This window comes from Ovis canadensis, chromosome 1, assembly GCF_042477335.2.
Source record: "Ovis canadensis isolate MfBH-ARS-UI-01 breed Bighorn chromosome 1, ARS-UI_OviCan_v2, whole genome shotgun sequence".
Lineage (NCBI taxonomy): Eukaryota > Metazoa > Chordata > Mammalia > Artiodactyla > Bovidae > Ovis > Ovis canadensis.
The window spans coordinates 118,796,143-118,817,712 of NC_091245.1; the positions used below are offsets into that span (position 1 = coordinate 118,796,143).

Here is a 21,570-nt window from a genome sequence, read left to right on the forward strand (position 1 = left end):
GTGTAAAACGAACATGAAGCAGCAACAAGAAAAAAGCTGCATTTCAATACAATGTTTTAATACTAGAGCTCTTTTAACCTGAGAGTTTTTTCTAAGACATAATGTCTTCTTTTCCCACAGATTCTTCTCTTTAAATAGTGCAAAAAATCTTTTTGTTAATCAACCAAAGCTTCTCTAATGGAAACTTTGTCTTTCATTTCTCTTAAGACACAAATGAAGAAGTTTATTTTCTGCTTCCTAAATGAAGTTAAATCCCCAAGTGCTACCTGCTACACAGAAATTGATGCTCAGAATTCTTGTCCATAAAGGAAGAGAACTTTCAAGTAGCACAAATCTAATTCATTTGACAGTAAAAATAATAATGAAATCTCCAAGACCAAAACTAACTTTCTTCCTTCCCATAAACAAAAATAAATAAAAATGGGAATAATACATAACCTCAAAGCTTCCTAGGGGGCGGGGCAGGGGTGAAATCATGCCAGGGAGAAAGGGTAGTTCACAGGCGGAAGAATAAGCCATTCTTACCACAAGCCAGAGCTGGAGCCGACTTCCAGCAGGCGATCTGAAAGGGGTAGTTCCACGCTCCTATTCCAACACACACCCCTAGTGGTTCCCTTCTGGTGTAACCGAACGATCCACCTGGGAGCTGGATGTGTTCGCCTAAGGGGGCAGAGAGGGCAGAGAACAGTGTAGGGCTGCCGGCCCCAAGGGTTCACCAGTGCCTGGACTCACTCTGGACTCCAGCCAGACCACCCACCTCTCATCCCCCAGCCACTGGGCTCACCGCACCTCTGGTCTTTCGTTCATTCTAGTTATTCTCACACTGCTTCTGCATGTTCTCTCCACATGAAGAATCCTTATTATCCTTCAAGCTAACGTTCATTCAACTCAATATAATCCTCTATAGATTTACCAAGCATCCACTACATAACTCAGATGAAATGGAGCAGAAATGGGGAGACTTGGCAGCTAAACAGTCCCAGGACCCTCAACCTCAGCCTTCTCACCCCACTGACCTCCTGAGCCTGGCCAACCCAGCCAACATGTGAACTGATGGACACTTCCTAGACAGTAAAAGAAAATCTGTTGCTGAGTAAGTAAAACTAATAAATATGATGCCTTCACTGAGTCTTGTAAGAACTGGTTTTTGCACAATCTTGTCTACACCTCAGCTGCAAGGTTAGGTGCTTTATATACTGGGCTGGGCAAAACGTTTGTTCAGGTTTTTCCATACAATGTTATGGAAAAACTACAACCCAATACCTCATCTCATCTAATCCTTCTAATAACCAATAAGATAGGGACGATCTCCCGTTTAAATAAAGTAATTCTCAGTGACACCCAAGTAGAGAGTGTTAAGTCCAAGATTTTAACTCAGGTCTGTCTTAATTCCAAACTCTGTACCCTACTCCACCAGGCTCTGCTGCCCTGCTTCCTTTAAGCTGGGCACAGAAGGCCAGGTGTGGGCTTACCGGCCATGGAGCCCGCCAACCCTGCATAGTACTCCAGGCACTGCCAGGAAGTGTCAATGTCCCAGCGGGCCTCAAAGATGGACTTGCCATTGTTGATAGTCTCCACAGTGGCGATTTCATCCTTCCGTTCCTTTGGGCAAAACAGAGGACTAGACTGAAGACAAATTACCATACACCTCAACATATTCAACAATCAAAACAGAATACGTTGCCTAATTTTTAAAAACAGAAACAGCCAGAACTTCCAACAGAAAGGAATGGCTGTGACATCTGGAAGAAATGAAAGTTATTGCTAAATAGTCCCCTGTTCTCCCCATCAAGTAACTCACAGATATAAGACCAACACCTCATTCCAAGACTAGTGAGAAAAGGACTGTTTTGAGAAATATTATATATGTACACCTGAAAAAATATGTACAGATATTTGTGCATGAGGTTTTCCTGGTGGCTCAGACAGTAAAGAATCTGCCCGCAATGCAGGACACCTGAGTTCGATCCGTGGGTCAGGAAGATCCCCTGGAGAAGTGAATGGAAACCCACTCCAATATTCTTGCCTGGAGAATTCCATGGACAGAGGAACCTGGAGGACTGCAGTCCATGGGATCACAAAGAGTCAGACAAGACTGAGTGACTAACACACTGCATGTACACAGTAAGAACAAAGAGTCCTTAGGAAAACTGTACAAAACAGCCAAATACACATCAACACAAATGGGTTTAATTCACCCAAAGAAATGCAGCATGCCAAAATCACAAGATAATTATTTTCTGATGCTCATTACTCATCAATTGTCTTTTCAAATTCTGTTTTCAGATGTAGTTTACAGAACTTAAAGGTACTACAGATGGCCCAAAAATGAACAAAAAGATTTTGGAAATCAGACCTGAAAAATTAAATAATGTCCCCAAAAGAGATGAAAAACTTGAATATGGGGGTTTCCCTGGTGGCTCAGTGGTTGCTACAAAAGTAATTGCAATTTTGGACCATGCATTTTAAATAATTATAATTAGGCTCAAATACATCTTTATTAATCAAAATAGGAACCATGACAGTCAACACATTTTTGCCAACAAGAAATAAGTTTGTTTATTCTTGGAGCATAAAAATCCATGCTTCAGGATTCAGCAAACTCCTGGAAAGCATTTTCTGCTTCCTGCCGGTTGCAAAAGCATTTTCCCTGCAAAAAGTTGTCAAGATGCTCGAAGAAGTGGTCGTCAGTTAGCAAGGGGTCAGATGGAATATGGCAGATGAAGCAAAACTTTGTAGCCCAGTTCTCTCAACTTTTGCAGCTTGTACAGCTTTTGGTTGTACACTGTGCAGTCGGGCATTGTCATGGAGAGCTGGGCCCTTTCTGTTGACCAACACCACTGCAGGCATTGCAGTTTTCAGTGGATCTCATCAGCTTGCTGGGTATACTTCTCAGATGTAATGGTTTTGCCGGGATTTAGAAAGCTACAGTGGATGAGTCCAGCAGCAGACCACCTAACAATGACCATGACCTTTTGTGGTGCACATCTGGCTTTGGGCAGTGCTCTGGAGCTTCTTCGTGGTCTCATCACTGCGCTGGTTGTTGCTAGTTGTCATATAAAATCCATTGCACATCACATCCTGATCAAGAAATGGTTTGCTGTTGCACAGAATATGGGAGGACAACACTTCAAAATGACGATTTTTAAAATTTTTGGTCAGCTCATGAGGCACCCATTCATCAACTGTTTTCACCTTTCCAATTTGCTTCAAAAGCCAAATGATCATAGAACGATCAACTTTGAGTTCTTGTGCAATTTCTCGAGTGGTTGTAAGAGGATCGGCTTCGATAATGGCTCTTATTCAGAGGGCCAGCCACTATGCTCCTCATCCTCAAGACTCTCATCTGCTTTGCAAAACCTCTTGAGCCACCGCTGCACTGTATATTCATTGGCAGTTCCTGGGCCAAGCACGTTGTTGCAAGTTGTCTCCACTCCTTTATGACCCATTTTGAATGCTAATAAAAAAGTCACTCGAATTTGCTTTTTGTCTAACATCATTTCTATAGTCTAAAATAAATATAAAATAAACAGCATGCAATAAGTCATCAGCAAAAAAAAAAAAAACACACAAAGAGAGAAATGCGCATTAAAATGATGTATAACATAACCACATTTAAGAATGTAATCCAGGATCAAATGGCAAAGTTCAACAATGCAAAACTGCAATTACTCTGGCACCAACCTCTGTCTCCTAGACACAGGTTCAGTCCCTGATCTGGGAAGATGCCGTGAAGCAACTAAGCCTATGCGTCACAACTGTCAACCTAGGGTCTAGAGCTGGGGAGCTGGAAATACCGCATCCACGTGCCACAGCTGCTGAAGTCCCAGCGCTCTCGAGCCCCCGCTCTGCAACAAAAGAAGCTACTGACATGAGAAGACTGCACACTGCAACGAAGAGCAGCCCCTGCTCACCGCAACTAGAGAAAAGTCCGCATGGCAACAAAGACGGAGCACAGCCAGAAACAGATAAAATTATTTAGAAGATCTGAGTATGTAAGAAACAGGTATTTGCTATTACAGATCTGATTTTAATTAAAAAAAAAAAACCAATGTGGTGAAAATCTGCACATAAAACATGAACTGAACAATTGACAAGAAAGATGCATCTGTTACTAAAACAGACCATCAGTATGGCTGACCAGAAGCAACATGAAATGGCAACAGAAATGAACACAACTGTCTAACACAAGAGCTACCAAGTACAGATCTGAGAAAGCATGGAAGGATGAAATACAGGAAACAGCACTTTGATAATGATAATTGGACATGGTCTATTTCGACAAAGACCAGAGGTATGAAGTGCTTCGATCCATTCATTCCATATTTGTTGGATTCCAGAAAAGTTGACAAAGTAGGACTTGAGCTCAGCTCCGTTCATGAAAACACCAAAATCACAACTAACTGCTCAACAGCCATCAACAAGAAAGACCAGAGCCTACCAGAAAAGCTATTCTGCATCCAAAGACAAAGAAGAAGTTACAAGATGGTGGGGGGTGGCACAGTGCTAATCTAGTCAAATCCCATACTCACCAGGTACTGCTGCTACTGCTGCTAAGTCGCTTCAGTCGTGTCTGACTCTGTGCGACCCCATAGACGGCAGCCCACCAGGCTCCCCCGTCCCTGAGATTCTCCAGGCAAGAGTACTGGAGTGGGTTGCCATTGCCTTCTCCGACTCACCAGGTAGGTGACACACAAATTGGAAAATAATTATATTTCAGAGGTTCTCCCACAGGAGTGAGAGTTCTGAGCCCCACATCAAGCACCCCAGCCTGGAAGACTGGCATCAAGAGGAGGAGCCCCAGAGCATTTGGCTTTGAAGACCAGTGGGTCTTAATTATAGAGACTCCACAGGAATGGAAGAGATCAAAAACTTCACTCTTGGAGGATGCACAGAAGATCTCATGCACACCAGAAGCCAAGGAAAAAGCAGCGAGTGACTCCACAGGAGCCTGGGTCAGACCTACCTGCTGGTCTTTGAGTGTCTTCTGAGAAGGTGGAGGGTGGCTGGCTTTGGTTTACAGTGGGGACAAGGACATCAGTGGCAGAGGAACCACAGAATACTCACTGGCATGAGCTCTCCTGAAGTCTGATATTTTGGCACCAAGACCTGGCTCCCCCAACAGCCTACAGGCCCCAGTGCTGGGATGCCTCAGGCCAAACAACCAACTGGGCAGAAACACAGTCCCATCCACCAGCAGACAGGCTGCCTAAAGTCTTCCTGAGCCTAAAGCCACCTCTAGACACATCGCTTGACATGCCCCTGCCCACCAGAGGGCTAAGACCCAGACCTACCCACCAGTAGGCAGGAACCAGCCCCTCCCTCCAGGAAGCCTGCACAAGCCTCTAAACCAGCCTCATCCATGAGGCGGCAGATACCAGGAACAAGAGGCACAACTCCCCTGCGGCCTGCAGGATAGAGACTGCAAAAAGAGAGTTAGACAGAGGAGACAGCAGAGAAACATGTTCCAGATGAAGTAACAGGAGAAAACCCCAGAACAACCACCAAGTGAAGTGGAGCTAGAAAATCATTTCACACTTTTTACTAAGAAAAAGGACAGATCCAGTCTCTTCCTTCAAGGAGCTCACTTCCTAAAAAGGAAGTTAGTAAGTTCTAAACAAATTCTGCAATTATTGAATAGACATGTTTCTTCAGAAAGGATGATTTGTTTACATCCAAACACAATCTAAATTAAATTGCCTTTCAAACCAACAATTTACCTTCTCTTTCCTGATTCTCTACTCACCAAAACAACTTTTTAACAATGAATTTGTTTCCCCGTTACTGATACTGGAAAGAGGGTACCTAGGAAAACAACAAGCCATCAGTTCTGATGTAAAAGTTCTTTAACCAGGTGTGAAAAATCCCACTTCTTGGATGTGTTGAGTATGATCAATGTAAAACACATTTTCAAAAGGCACGATCAACCATAAGTGACTTAAACTTCGTTTCTAGAATGCAAGAGGGGAACTAGTCCCTGCAGAGGAAGTAGGTCAGTTCAGCTCAGTCCAGTCGTTCAGTCGTGTCCGATTCTTCGCGACCCCATGAGTCACAGCATGCCAGGCCTCCCTGTCCATCACCAACTCCCGGAGTTCACTCAGACTCACGTCCATCGAGTCAGTCATGCCATCCAGCCATCTCATCCTCTGTCGTCCCCTTCTCCTCCTGCCCCCAATCCCTCCCAGCATCAGAATCTTTTCCAATGAGTCAACTCTTCACATGAGGTGGCCAAAGTACTGGAGCTTCAGCTTCAGCATCATTCCTTCCAAAGAAATCCCAGGGCTGATCTCCTTCAGAATGGACTGGTTGGATCTCCTTGCAGTCCAAGGGACTCTCAAGAGTCTTCTCCAACACCACAGTTCAAAAGCATCAATTCTTCGGTGCTCAGCCTTCTTCACAGTCCAACTCTCACATCCATACATGACCACAGGAAAAACCATAGCCTTGACTAGACGGACCTTAGTCGGCAAAGTAATGTCTCTGCTTTTCAATATGCTATCTAGGTTGGTCATAACTTTTCTTCCAAGGAGTAAGCATCTTTTTACTAGCATCAGTTCACTAATCAGCATAAACACACTGATGAAATCAGTATGTTACACTTTAAACACATGAAGAAATATTAAACTAACAAAAGTGAAATGCTGTTGTCTTCCACATTAATACAAGCGTGAACAGACGGGAATTAATCTATGACTACTGCTGAAAAGCCTTGGAATATTTACTATGAAAGGAAGTTTCACTAAGATTTTTTTTTTTTGGTAAAGAATGGACAGACAATTAGTTTTGAGGACTGTTTCAAGGTTTCAACTCAAAGAGAAAATTCAATCTATTGGCTGGTCTTTTGAAATTTTCCTTGTCTTATTCCAGCATCCTCTATCCTCATGCAAAAGGTTATTTCTAGAAAGCCACTGTGGGGCCTTTTGACGTATCTTACAAGGATCATAAAAAAAGACCCTGATGAAAACTATCAAGCAGTCCAAGTGAATCTCTAACACTTAATTCTGCATTCAGGGAAATGGGATTCCTTTACCCTCCTGGGATAAGGAGGGCGGAAGGGAAAGGGGAAACAATGTAAGCTTCCTGCCCCTACTAGCTACAAGAGCCACCACAAAACAAAACTGTCCACCCTGACAATGCACTTCAAGAAGCATCTCTTGGGAAACATGTGCTTCACATCTACCCTATCCCTCTCTCGGCCACCCCGCTTCTCATGTGACCTGACCACGGGTCCACTGGGTAAAAGGGAAAAAGAAAAGCCCCATCCCCCTCCTTCATTTCAAGCCACCACGCAAACGTAAGTGTCTAGGTTTTTTATAAGAGAACTGCATGAGCAAAGCCATGCCTGTTCAACTCTAATAAGTGTGAGCCCCGGCTTGCTTCAAGAGGCAGAGCTGAGCAAAAGAGCGGCTGAAGGCGAGTGCATAATCTACATGCACTCTTTTCTATATGTAAATAGTGGTAAAACACATGATAGTTTTAAAATACATTTCTCTCTCCTTTTAAAGCCAAATGACAGCGACTTTCCTAAGGAGGCTCCGACTTAGAAATGATTGGCGCCTACCATTAAGATCTTTATAATTTGATAAAAAAGCATCAAAAGATTCAAAGTGAAAAGGGAAGCCTAAGACTAATGCACATACCAAAAACTGTTCATTTCACTAGGAGTCAATGGGCTACCAGCTAAGGTAGAGTAACAGGGATCAGACTAGGCTCCATCCTTCAGCAACTAAAAATACCAGATAAAATACACAAAACAACAATTTTTACAAAACAACAATTTTCAGACACTGGACATTGGACAGCTCAGGACAGTGATCCCTGAGAGAAGGAAACAAATGAGGTGAGCCCTACATGTGTTCCTGCCTGCTGCCTGGAAAGAGTCTCTATCAGAGAGCCAGTAAGAGGGCCTTAGGTGGGGCCCAAGAGATACTCTGAGTTAAGGAAACAGGTTGGGAGTTCAAGGACTATGTGATGGCTACAGTATGCACTCTAGGGATAGGAGAGAAGAGAGCTGCACAGAATATCCCAGAGATCCCCCTTAAGTCTTCATCTGAGAACTGGTCAGTGTGAGGACCCTAGCCAAGGCTGGGAAAAAAGTAACCAAGAAGGTGAAAACAAAACAAAACAAATCCCTAGAACTCACACAGGGGCATGAATAGTTCATGTTCCCACCGGCCATGTTAAGAAAAACCTCACTAGTACACAGAGCATCAAACTAGGTATTCAGAAGGGTATTCAATAGTGGGGGAAAATTAGCTGTTCTGATTACACCTAACAAAGCACAGAAACAAGTCTTGCAAGGATCAAACTAATTCCAAGTAACTTCACTGTGTCACAGAACAAAGCTCATTAATGTTTTAAAGTACAAGAATATTCAGCATCCAACACATAAAATTCACAATGTCTAGTGATAACAAATTACTAGACATGCAAAAGATAGGAAAGTTATATAACATTTAACCAGGAGGAAAAAAAAAAACAGTCATGCAAAACAGCAAAGTTACATAACACCTAACCAGGAGGAAAAAGTCAATCCATAGAAACAGACTCAGAACTGGTAGATGTCACAATTAGTAGATGGGGATATTAAAAGTTATTATTACTATATTCCATGTGTTCAAGAAAGTAGAGGAAAACATGAACATGTTAAGGAGCAACATGGAACAACAACAAAAAAGACTCAGGTTGCTCTTCTAGAGATGAAAAATACACCAGACAGGATTAACAGCAGATCAGATGCGATGGAAGAAAAGGTGGGCGAACTTTACACGTAACAATGGAATTACCCAAAATGAAACAGAGAGGAAAAATGAGAAAAAATGAACAGATCATTAGTGAGCTGTAGAACAGTTTCAAGTAGCCCAAGGTATATGTAACTGGAGGCTCTGAAGAAGAGGAAATAGAAGATTGGGGGCAGAAGAAATATCTAAAGAAGTAATATTTAAAATATATATATAAATTTAAAAAATAATAATAATAGCCATAATTCTTCCAAATTTAACTATATATGTACAAATTCAAGAGAAACTCCAAACAAAAGAAATATAAAGAAAGCTGCATCAAAAGACAATGAACTTATTTAAAACTGATGATAAGAAGAAAATCTTAAAAGCAGCCAGAGAGGTAAAAAATATTTAATAAAAGGGAACAAAAATAAGAATGACAGCAGACTTCTCTTCTGAAACAAAACAAGCCAGAAGACAGCCATGCAACATCTTTAAAGCACTGGAAGAAAAATCTGTCAATCTAGAATTATTTATCTAGAACTCTTTTTGAAAATGAAAGCAAGGACATCCCTGGTGGTCCAGTGGTAAAGAATCTGCCTGCAATTCAGGGGATATGGCTTTGATGGCTGGTCTAGGAAGATTCCACATGCCTCGGGGCAGCTAAGGCCACGCGCCACTCCACAGCCCACAAGCTTTGAGCACTGAGCCCTAACAACTGCAACCACTGAAGCCTGCAAGCCCTAGAGCCCGTGATTTGCAACACAAGCTACCATGGCAATGAGGAGCCCACACACTGCAACTACAGGGCAGCCTCTGCCTGCAGCAGCTCCAGAAAGCCCGCCCACAGCAGCGAGGACAGCACAGCTGAAACCAAAATACGGAAAAGTTTAGAACTAATATAAATAAAGGAATACTGAAAGTGAAATGAAGACTTTTCAGACATACAAAAGCTAAAAGAACATCTCTAGCAAATCTGCACTATGAAACACGCTAAGGAATTTCTTCTAATAGAAATAAAAATGGTAACATAGAAATCTGGGCCTTCCCAAAGGAATGAAGAACACTAGTTATGTTAAAAATGTGAGTAAATATAAATATTTTTATCTTATAGAAGATAATTGTGCGTAGTTTAAAAATGCAAAGGGCAAGGAACTATAGATTATGATTAACTTGAAAAATCACTGAAAGAAAACAACCAAGGGCTAAACTGTAGGTTGTGGTCAGAGGGTGGGGTCTATTCAGTTACAGAATAATTTCAGGTAAAGGTAGATCCAGGGATTCCCTGGTGGCTCAGGGCTAAAGAATCTGCCTGCCAATGCAGGAGATGCAGGTTTGATCATCAGTCCTGGAAGATTCCCTTGACAAGGAAATGGCAACCCACTCTAGAATTCTTGCCTGGGAAATCCATGGACAGAGAAGCCTGGAGAGCTAAAGTCCATGGGATTGCAAAAAGCCAGATAGGACTTAGTAACTGAACAAAAACAACATCAGCAAAGGTAGATTCAGGCCATGATCATCAGATAAGAGCTTTCAAGAAAGACAGTAATATATTTTTGACTGTAAAAAATTGTATAAAATATTAAAGAAAACGGAATGAAGAGTTTAAAGGAAAAGAAAATTAACATTAGACAGTCAATTTCAGAGTAAAAAAAAAATAGGTACTACTCAGGATTTTAAAAATAACTTTATAATAATAAAAGAGCCAGTTCTTAAGAAGGTAAACAAACCAAATGCTTATGCACAAGCAAAAGTGAGAGGCAAATTAGAATAAAAAATTATCAGCTTTGAGTTACAACTTTTAATCTACCAAATTAAAAGTAAATTTTGATAAAAGAAAATACCCTGTTGGGAGAAAATTCTCCGGGAATATCTTGACATTACTGCATGGTGTAGGCTTTCTGCAAAGGCCACTGGCAAGCTGACTGAAAAGCAAAGGCCTTGGAAGGCAGAGACAGCATCTCCCCAAAGACAGAGGTCTCTGAAGAGATGTGGAGATAAAAAGCTCCCTACTTCCTGTTCTTGGAGACATCTGCTTACATTCCAGGGTAATAAATCCAGTGATACCTTTCCCCTTAACTTTGGAGATCTGCTCAGTGAGTTACATCTCATTAACCTTAACAAGTAACCTTTCTCCAAAGGAGAGAATGGGCAGATGTGCCCTTTATAAGTTGAGTCTCTTAATTTTGGGGTTCCTCTCCTACAGCACAACCCACTGTATGCAACATCTGGCTCTTACTGCGTCACCCCATGGAGACAGGGGCTCAGAAAACTAGTGCTAAAGTATTTTGCTGTGAGTAATAAACTCTTTCTCTCCCTAATCCAGAAAACTTTATGTTTCCTGTCAGAATACCCATATAACCTTGTAAACAGGGTAACTTAAACCCCCAGTTTCTGACATAAGACACTGTTAAGGAAAAAAGTCATCACAGTCCTACACTGAGAGATATCCCTGATTTATATTTTGGTGTATATCCTCTGAATTTTCTAATTTTCTGTAAAGACAATCTAGTGCCTTTGCCTTTTAAGACTGTAAAAAGCTAAACTTTATTTCTTAAGATGGGAACAGGAATGAATCTATGAAATCTTCTAGGCAACTAAGGCAGAAAATTAACCTGAAAAAGAAAACTGAACTTAAGCGTCATCAGAGGAAAAGTAATAGGGAACAAGAACAGATGCTCAGCATCACTCATTATCAGAGAAATGCAAATCAAAGCCACAATGAGGTACCACTTCACACCAGTCAGAATGGCTGTGATCCAAAAGTCTGCAAGCAATAAATGCTGGAGAGGGTGTGGAGAAAAGGGAACCCTCCTACACTGTTGCTGGGAATGCAAACTAGTACAGCCACTATGGAGAACAGTGTGGAGATTCCTTAAAAAATTGCAAATAGAACTACCTTATGACCCAGCAATCCCACTGCTGGGCATACACACCAAGGAAACCAGAATTGAAAGAGACACATGTACCCCAATGTTCATCGCAGCACTGTTTATAATAGTCAGGACATGGAAGCAACCTAGATGTCCATCAGCAGATGAATGGATAAGAAAGCTGTGGTACATATACACAATGGAGTATTACTCAGCCGTTAAAAAGAATTCATTTGAATCAGTTCTGATGAGATGGATGAAACTGGAGCTGATCATACAGAGTGAAGTAAGCCAGAAAGAAAAACACCAATACAGTATACTAACACATATATATGGAATTTAGAAAGATGGCAATGACAACCCTGTATGCAAGACAGCAAAAAAGACACAGATGTGTATAACGGACTTTTGGACTCAGAGGGAGAGGGAGAGGGTGGGATGATTTGGGAGAATGGCATTCTAACATGTATACTATCATGTAAGAATTGAATCGCCAGTCTATGTCTGACGCAGGATACAGCATGCTTGGGGCTGGTGCATGGGGATGACCCAGAGAGATGTTATGGGGAGGGAGGTGGGAGGGGGGTTCATGTTTGGGAACGCATGTAAGAATCAAAGATTTTAAAATTAAAAAGAAAAAAGAAAAGGAGACAAGCGACAAAGGATACATTATCATAACAACAAAGAAGGAAAAGAAAGCCTGCCCGGGGAGATGTCACAAGCAGCCAAGAGCCAGAAAGAAAATCACTGAAGGAAAGCTTGTTGTATGTATCAAAGTGAGCATATGGAAATGTTTTTGGGTCTCATCAAAAAGGTATCACTTAATAATGCATCAGTCTAATTGCAAATCATCACAAGAAAAAAAAAATCACAGAGCAATGCAAGAGGACTTTTCTGGAAGAGATTAAATTAAAACATACCCTTATTATCCTGGCAGCCTCCAAAAGGATTCGGCAACGCTCCATGCCAGATTTTTGACTCCATATTTTAAAGGCAGCCTTTGCATCCTGAACAGCCAAATTTACTTCCTTTTCTCCCGAACATGTGAAAGTAGCTATCACTCTACCTACAAATACAGGGAAACTGAGTGTTAATTTCAAATGTTTGCCACATATTTTAAATAAAGTATTGTGTATCCATTTTCCTTTCAGTGATCCTCTTCCTGTTTTTAAGTATAGTCTGATTTAGTGACTACCCCTAAACCAACAGCTTATCTTTAAAAGAATCTAATAAAAGTTGAAGACTTGTCTTCAGAAAAATGTACTCACTGTATCTCTTGCCTAGCCCACCTTGAACTTTGGGGTAAGAACTCCTGCCCTTCTTACACTTGGGTTTACTAAGGTTAACTTCTATCAATTATTTCACAATGCTCCTTAACACTGTTTCAGAATCTCAGAGGTCTTGCAAAATCAGAGTATTCAGTCTCCTGGGTTATGAACTCTGATTTTAAATCACTGGTCTGTGATCTTTGTAAGTCATATAATACTACTGATACTTGATGAACGTGGTTAATAAATAGTGTATCAAGAAAAGATATTCCTAAAAGCAAGAAAATTTTTTTCCTCAAATATGAAGGAAAAAATCCCAATCTCTCATTTTCTTGTTGTTTTTGTTGTTTAGTTACTAAGTCACGTCTGACTCTTCGTGACCCCATAGACTGCAGCCTGCCAGGCTCCTCTGTGCATGGGATTTTCCAGGCAAGAATACTGGAGTGGGGTGCCATTTCCAACTCCAGGGGATCTTCCAGACCTAGGGATCCAACCCACATCTCCTGCACTGGCAGGTGCATTCTTTACCACTGGGCCACCTCGGGAGCCCATTTCATTTTCTTACTTCAACCCTATTCCCTACACTGGGCAAAATATGAAATGATCAGTTTTTCTAGACCCAAATCCTAAGGGTTGTGACTGACACTACTAAAAAGAAATCTCTAGGATGTCAGTTAAGGGTCTCCCCTCCCACAAGAACATTTGGGACTCTGCTTTTTCCAGAGATTTCACAAACCTGTATGATAAATTTGAGTAGCCAATTGATAGAGGCAGTGGCTAAGAATCACACAGCACACACTGTAGGCAGTTAAAATAAAGAGCAATTTTTCTTTCTTTTGTATCAATATGGGAGTGGGAAATCAAGAGGCCTAAAGGAGAGCCTGATGGTGGCTGTGGCCCCTTCCTGCTCTGACAAGTCGCAGAGCAGGAAGGTGTAATTGATCACACCTAAATTCTCCAGTCTCTTGAAATTCAGTTTTATCCGTCTGGGGATATAATATTTGGTTTGCACAAACATTTATATTTCTCTCCTCGCAAACATTAAACACAGCAAAACAAAAACAAAACAAAAAACCTCTTCCTCATTTGCTTTGTGATCTTTGGACTTCCCAAGGCCTGGCACAGTGCTTGGCACACATTAAACACTAGATAAAAGCAGAATTTTTTATTTCCCTTTCCCAGCTCTGGTTCGTGTCCGGAAATACTTTAACACTAGGGGATGGCAACAAAGTAGTCATTCACGCTCATTACAACCATCTGTGCATGCTCCTCCATTTTGGCAGAAGTATTTCTTTTCACCCTGTCCTAGAACTCTTCTAAGTGCACCGCTGAAGACATTACTGAGGTCCTACCTTTAAAATTAATAATTAACACAAAGACACTACCTTACCCACCGGGGCTCTGTGGACTCTGTTCAGGCTGTTGTGAAATTAATCCTGACCCCACCGCGCAACTCACAAGCTGCTCCCCTTTTCTACGACTCCTTCCTGCCCCGGTCCAGAAGCTCTCGTGTTTGCGCAGCATCCTTAGCTGCCTACACAGATAACTTTATACTCTACACCATCACTTACCCGTGCTCAACAAACGTCTGTTCAGAGCACTACATGAAGCTTCAGGAAGTTAGAACAGGTTTCACCCCTGGGCGGGGGAGCGTCAGTCCGCGCCACAGCCTCGCCCCTACCCTGGCCCCCGCAGCTTCCCTCCGACCCCGTTACCGGTTGCTGGCTCGAAAGCCTTCTCGGTGCCGGAGGCATCCACTGGCTCCACGCGAGCCCCGCCACGGTAATTGAGGGGCTGCGACACAACGAAGGTGCCAGTGCTCATGGCGGCGATCGGAGCAGAAGCAGGCCTGAGGGTGCGGGAAAGCGTAGACAGTGCAGCCAGGCCAGCTCGGAGAAACATGGGGGGCAGGAGCGGCGGAGAGGGCCAAGCCAGAGGGGCGGGGCCGCGGGAGGACGGGCCCGCGGAGAGGGGAGGGGCCGCGGAGAGGGGAGGGGCCGCGGGAGAGCGGGGTAAGACGCGGGCTGAGGGAGGGGCGGGGCCGAGGGAGGGGCGGGGTAGCCGAGATGGGAGGGGCCGCGGGAGGGCGGGGGCCGCTGGAGGGCGGGGCAAGACGCGGGCTGAGGGGAGGGGCGGAGCAGCGGGGAGGGGCGGGGCCGAGGCAAGACGCTGGCTCAGGGAGGGGCGCGCCCGGCCTAGAGTTGAGGGCCCTGGGGCAGGAGGAGAAGGGGACGACAGAGGATGAGATGGCTGGATGGCATCACTGACTCGATGGACGCGAGTCTGAGTGAACTCCGGGAGTTGGTGATGGACAGGGAGGCCTGGAGTGCTGCGATTCATGGGGTCGCAGAGTCGGACACGACTGAGCGACTGAACTGAACTGAACTGAGACAAGGGCCGGCCTTCCGGGGCGGAGTTTGCAAGACTTTTCCGTGCAGTCAGTTGGCTAGTCAGTGGTGCAGGTCCGCCCCTCGCTTAGCCTAGAGGCTGGGTGGCACACCAGAGTCTTACACAGAAACGCACGCACGCCCACGCACTCGCCTTCTCCCCCCTCACTGTCTCGTTTTTCTTTCTTCCAGAAAGTGAAAATGAAGTCGCTCAGTCGTGTCCGACTCTTTGCGAGCCCATGGACTGTAGCCCACCAGGCTCCTCAGTCCATGGAATTTCCCAGGCAAGAGTACTGGAGTGGGTTGCCATTTCCTTCTCCAGGGGACCTTCCCAACCCAGGGATCGAACCCAGGCTTCCCGTACTGCGGCAGATGCTTTACTGCGGCAGACACTTTACCATCTGAGCCACCAGAGAAGCTCAGTATTTAAAACAAGAGTTTTCAGGTACATCACTACATGTAATCAGCCTAGGGTCTGTCTTCTGATCATTCTCTAACGAAAGGGGAGGATTAGATCCAGTGATTAGGACTCCTTGTTTCCACTGCACTAGACACCGTTGAACCCCTGATGGAGGAACTAAGATCAAAAGATCACACATACCACGCCAGGGCATATGTGTGTGTGTGTGCGTGTGTGTGTAATGAAAGAAAGTTAAAGTGTTAGTTTCTCAGTCTTGTCTGACTCTTTGAGACCCCAAGGACTGTAGTCCCCCCGGCTCCTCTGTCCATGGAATTTTCCAGGCTAGAATACTGGAGTGGGTAGCCATTCCCTCCTCCAAGGGATCTTCCCAACCCAGGGATGGAACCCAGCTCTCCTAAAACTGCAGGCAGATTGTTTAGCGTCTGAGAAACCAGGGAAGTATATATTTATTTATCTATTTATCAATATCTCCTAGCTGAGCATGTTATAACTTTCTCAGATTATCTGGTACACATCTCCCACACCTCAATCTTCATACAGATAATGAGGTTTACATTTCTTTCTTCTTCTAGATCAGTGTTTAAAACAAGAGTTTTAAGTTCAAATAGATAACACAGACTTTGAAAAGAAAGTTGTATTTTTTTTTACTTTGGCAGGAAAGCACAACAGAGAAATCTATTCCATATGATAAAAAACAGAGTTAAATTAACCACACCATAATTAGTCACAAAGTGACTCTGTGAATTAATTTTACTTCTGAATTAATTCTCTTTACCTCTGAATTAATTAGGTATCATGCTTGGTTGGGCTTCCCTGGTGGCACTGGTAAACAATCTGCCTGCAGTGCAGGAGACCGGAGTTCTATCCCTGGATCAGGAAGATGCCCTGGAGGAGGGCATGGCAACCCACTCCAGTATCTTTCCTGGAGAATCCTATGGACAGATTCTCCCATGACAAGGAGCAGACTACAGTCCATGGGGTTGCACAGAGTCAGACACGACTGAAGCGACTAAGCAGCAGCAGCGTGCTTGGTTGTATTATCGAAGGCAAAGATAGCAGATGCTTATATAAGAAAGACATTTATTTCTCTATCATAGAACATGCTAAAGAGTGCAGCAATAATACAGTGGCCCTAAAGTGTTAGAAAGAGGCCCCCTCGGTTCTTCTGCTCTGACACTCTCACATGTTAATTTCTCCATTTCTTTCAAAGACCCCTCTCCCTTGTCTTCTCGTAGAGGCGCTTCAGACATATGGAGACATAGCTACCATCTTGTATGTCATAAAAAGCATCTAGACAATTCTGATCCAGGCGACTCATGTAGTCCTCGGACCACACTCAAAACAACTAAGTTTGTTTCCAAATTATGACTCTTGGAACACTGATTTTGTAAGATGTTCCTTATTTTAAAAAAGATTCTATTTAATATATCCTTCTCCTGGAAATTAACAATAATTATTAGCACATTTAGAGCTCAAGTAAGTGCTGCAGTAAAGAAATCTGTTCAAGTGAGGGAGATTAGAAGTACAAACTTCCAGGTACAAAATAAAAGAGTCACAGAGGTATAATGTACAACACAGGGAATACAATCAATAATATTGCAATAACTTTGTATGGTAACATATGGTAACCAGTCTTAAAGTGGTGATCATTTTATAATGTAGAGAAATATAGAATCACTCTGTTGTATACCTGAAGCTAATGTAATATTTTAAGTTGATTATACTTCAATATAAAATAATAATAGAAGAAAGAAATTTGTTCAATGTTATAACCTATGATTTCCCTATCTTATTTGAATGAGGCACTGTTTTTTCAAGTGACAACTGATAAACACTTTGGAAAATGTTTTGAAGTCAAGTTGGGAGATGAGACTTAAAGTTTAGCTAGTAAGGAGTCTTCGAGTGCAGTGTGTGCTAAGTTGCTTCTGTTGTGTCCGATTCTTTGCAATCCCATGGACTACAGCTCAACAGGCTCCTCTGTCCATAGCGATTCTCCAGGCAAGAATACTGGAGTGGGTTGCCATTCCCTCTTCCAGGGGATCTTCCCTACTCAGGGATCAAACCCACATCTCTTGTGGCTCCTGCATTGTAGGAAGATTATATACTTGTGAGAAGCACCACATTTTTCTAAATTTCGTGAAAATTATAAATTTTGCAATCCACGAAGTTCAATCAAGCTCAAACAGAAGAAATACTAACAAAAGTACATCAACACACGTCCTAACCAAAATTCTAGGAAACTGTGATAAGTACAAGTTCTAAAATAGGTGTTACGGAGTCCTTCTTCAAGGATTATTCAGCTTTTGCAGCCTTATTTCACAATCAGGGAGCCCAGGGTTTGTTTTAACAAAACTTTTTTAGGCCAGGATTTCCACAGTTTCTTCAGGATTCTCTCACTTCACAATTTTCAGTTCAGTCACTCAGTCATGTGTGACACTTTGCAATCCCATGGACTGTAGCACACCAGGCTTCCCCGTCCATCACCAATTCCCAGAGCTCGCTCAAAATCATGTCCATCGAGTCAGTGATGCTATCCAACCATGTCATCCTCTGCCATCCCCTTCTCCTCCTGCCTTCAATCTTTCCCAGCATCAGGGTCTTTTTCAATGAGTCTGTTTTTTGCATCAGGTGGCCCAAGTATTGGACCTTCAGTTCAGCATCAGTCCTTCCAAAGAATATTCAGGACTGATTTCCTTTAGGACTGACTGGTTTGATCTCCTTGCAGTCCAAGGGACTCTCAAGAGTCTTCTCCAGCACCACAGTCCAAAAGCATCAGTTATTCAGCACTCAGCTTTCTTTATAGTCCAACTCTCATATGCATACTTGACTACTGGAAAAACTATAGGTTTGACTAGACAGACCTCTGTCAGCAAAATAATGTCTCTGCTTTTTAATATGCTGTCTAGGTTAGTAACAGCTTTTCTTCCAAGGAGCAAGCATCTTTTAATTTCATGGCTGCAGTCACCATCTGCAGTGATTTTGGAGCCCCCCCAAAATATAGTCTTTCACTGTTTCCATTGTTGCCCCATCTATTTGTCGTGAAGTGATGAGACTGGATGCCATGATCTTAGCTTTTGGAATATTGAGTCTTAAGCCAGCTCTTTCACTTTCATCAACAGGCTCTTTAGTTCCTCTTTGCTTTCTGCCATAAGGGTGGTGTCATCTGCATATCTGAGGTTATTGATATTTCTCCCAGCCATCTTGATTTCAGCTTGTGCTTCATCCAGCCCAGCATTTCGCATGATGTACTCTGCATATAAGTTAAATAAGCAGGGTTACAATATGCGGGCTTGACTTCCTCCTTTCCCAATTGGAACCAGTCCATTGTTCCATGTCCAGTTCTAACTATTGCTTCTTGACCTGCTACAGATTTCTCAGTAAGGCAGGTAAGGTCTGGTATTCTCATCTCTTGAAGAATTTTCCAGTTTGTTGTGATCCACACAGTCAAAGACTTTAGCATAGTCAATGAAGCAGAAGTAGATGTTTTTCTGGAATTCTCTTACTTTTTCTATGATCCAGTGGATGTTGGTGTTAGGACCAAACTGAAGCCAGGACAGGCTCTAAGGGGCAGGCTAGGCCTGAGGTTTAGTCTCTAGGAAAGCTGAGGCACTGGGAACTCCCGCAGGCAGTGTAGCTCAGAAAAAAATCAGACTAATCAGAAAAAAATCCCCGTAGCACCCCGCCCGCTCCAGACCTGAGCCAATCCAGATAGGGATGCGAGGTTAAAAGTCCCCCGCGCGGTACGGTTTAACCAATCAGCTATGCTGTTACAGGAACAAAGAACCGTCTGTATAAAAGTAGATGTGATTCAGAGCTCAGGGCTCTTGTCGGATTCCACTGTGCTGGATGAGACCTGGGCCCTAACTTGAGCTAGCAATAAACCCCTTTATGCTTTTGCATTGCTGTGGACGTCTTATTCTCTCAGTTTTGGGGACTCGGACTCTGGGCATAACAGTTGGCAATTTGATCTCTGGTTCCTCTGCCTTTTCTAAATCCAGCTTGAATGTCCGGAAGTTCTTGGTTCAGGTACTGCTGAAGCCTCGCTTGGATGATTTTCAGCATTACTTTGCTAGCATGTGAGATGAGTGCAATTGTGCAGTAGTCTGAACATTCTTTGGCACTGCCTTTCTTTGGGGCTGGAATGAAAACTGACCTTTTCCAGTCCTGTGGCCACTGCTGAGTTTTCCAAATTTGCTGGCATATTGAGTGCAGCACTTTCACAGCATCATCTTTTAGGATTTGAAATAGCTCAACTGGAATTCCATCACCTCCACTAACTTTGTTCATCGTGATGCTTCCTAAGGCCCACTTGGCTTCACTCTTCAGGATGTCTGGCTCTAGGTGAGTGATCACACCACTGTAGTTAACTGGGTCATGAAGATGTTTTTTATATAGTTCTTGTGTGTATTCTTGCCACCTCCTCTTAATATCTTCTGCTTCTGTTAGGTCCATACCATTTCTGTCCTTTATTGTGCCCATCTTTGCAGGAAATATTCCATTTGTATCTGTAATTTTCTTGAAGAGATATTAGTCTTTCCCATTCTATTGTTTTCCTCTATTTCTTTGCACTGATCACTGAGGAAGGCTTTCTTATCTCTCCTTGCAATTCTTTGGAACTCTGCATTCATATGGGTATCTTTTCTTTTCTCCTTTGCCTTTTGCCTCTCTTCTTTTCTCAGCTATTTTTGAGGCCTCCTCAGACAACCATTTTGCCTTTTTGCATTTCTTTTTCTTGGAGATCGTTTTGATCACGGTCTCCTATAAAATGTCATGAACCTCCGTCCATAGTTCTTCAGGCACTCTATCAGATCTAATCCCTTGAATCTATTTCTCACTTCCACTATATAATCATAAGGGATTTGATTTAGGTCACACCTGAATGGTCTAGTGGTTTTCCCTACTTTCTTCAATATAAGTCTAAATTTTCAATAAGGAGTTCATGATCTGAGTCATGATCATGTCACAGTCAGCTCCCGGTCTTGTTTTTGCTGATTGTATATAGTTTCTCCATCTTCGGCTGCAAAGAATATAATCAATCTGATTTCGGTATTGACCATCTGGTGATGTCCATGTGTAGAGTCATCTCTTAACCCGGGTCTCCCGCATTGCAGGCAGATGCTTTAACCTCTGAGCCACCGGGGAAGCATTATGTTGTTGTTACAAAGCATTTGATCTGTCTGCTTTTATTCAGTTCCATGTGCCAGGGGCCAGACTCAGAGTTCTTAGATAGAGTCCTTAATACATTTCAGCAGGTTGCTTCCTTGCCCCGAAGCTTCTTTTTCTCAAGTTAATGTTAGTTGCCTTGAAACCATCTGAAAGAATTGCAAATTGAAATGAGCTTTTTGTCTGACTAGCTGTCTTAATGAGAGGCTTCTAAGCAGCAAGTCTTGTCTCTTGCTATTTATGCTTCTGAAGCAGTTGGCTTATTAATATCTACAAGGTCCAAAATTTCTAGGTTCTTTATTCCCTTATTCTGCCTGCAAACCAGTAGATTCTGGTGTGAGCACATTTCTATTTTGTAATGCCTAGACAAAAACAGCAAGTAGCATTACAAATAATAAATGCTGGAGAGGGTGTTGAGAAAAAGGAATTTTCCTATGCTGTTGATGGGAATGTAAATTAATGCAGGCACTATGGAGAACAGCATGGAGTTTCCTTTAAAAACTGAAAAAAAGAGCTACCACGTGATTCAGCAATCCTATTTCTGGACATATATATGGAGAAAATCTTCATTTCAAAAGGTACATGTGCCCCAATGTTCACTGCAGCACTATTCACAATAGCCAAGAAACAGAAGAAAGCTAAATGATAATATATGAGTCCAGAGATGGATGGATAAAAAGATGCCGTATGTTTATAGGATGGAATACTATTCAACCATAAAAAGAATGATGAATT

The 21,570-nt window shown here is 42.7% G+C and overlaps 1 protein-coding gene across 1 annotated transcript in view; it reads right to left on the reverse strand.

Annotated features, from left to right (window-relative positions):
• ALDH9A1 (aldehyde dehydrogenase 9 family member A1) overlaps positions 1-15,251 on the reverse strand; it is a 29,837-nt gene extending 14,586 nt beyond the window's left edge. Inside the window, exons 1-4 of the mRNA XM_069547697.1 lie at positions 14,580-15,251; positions 12,517-12,662; positions 1,473-1,602; positions 526-660 (exon numbers count right to left, since the gene is read on the reverse strand). Coding sequence (XP_069403798.1) covers positions 526-660; positions 1,473-1,602; positions 12,517-12,662; positions 14,580-15,204 — 1,036 coding nt within the window. The 5' untranslated portion in view covers positions 15,205-15,251. The remainder of the gene's footprint in view (positions 1-525; positions 661-1,472; positions 1,603-12,516; positions 12,663-14,579) is intronic.
• Between the last annotated feature and the right edge of the window lie 6,319 nt (positions 15,252-21,570).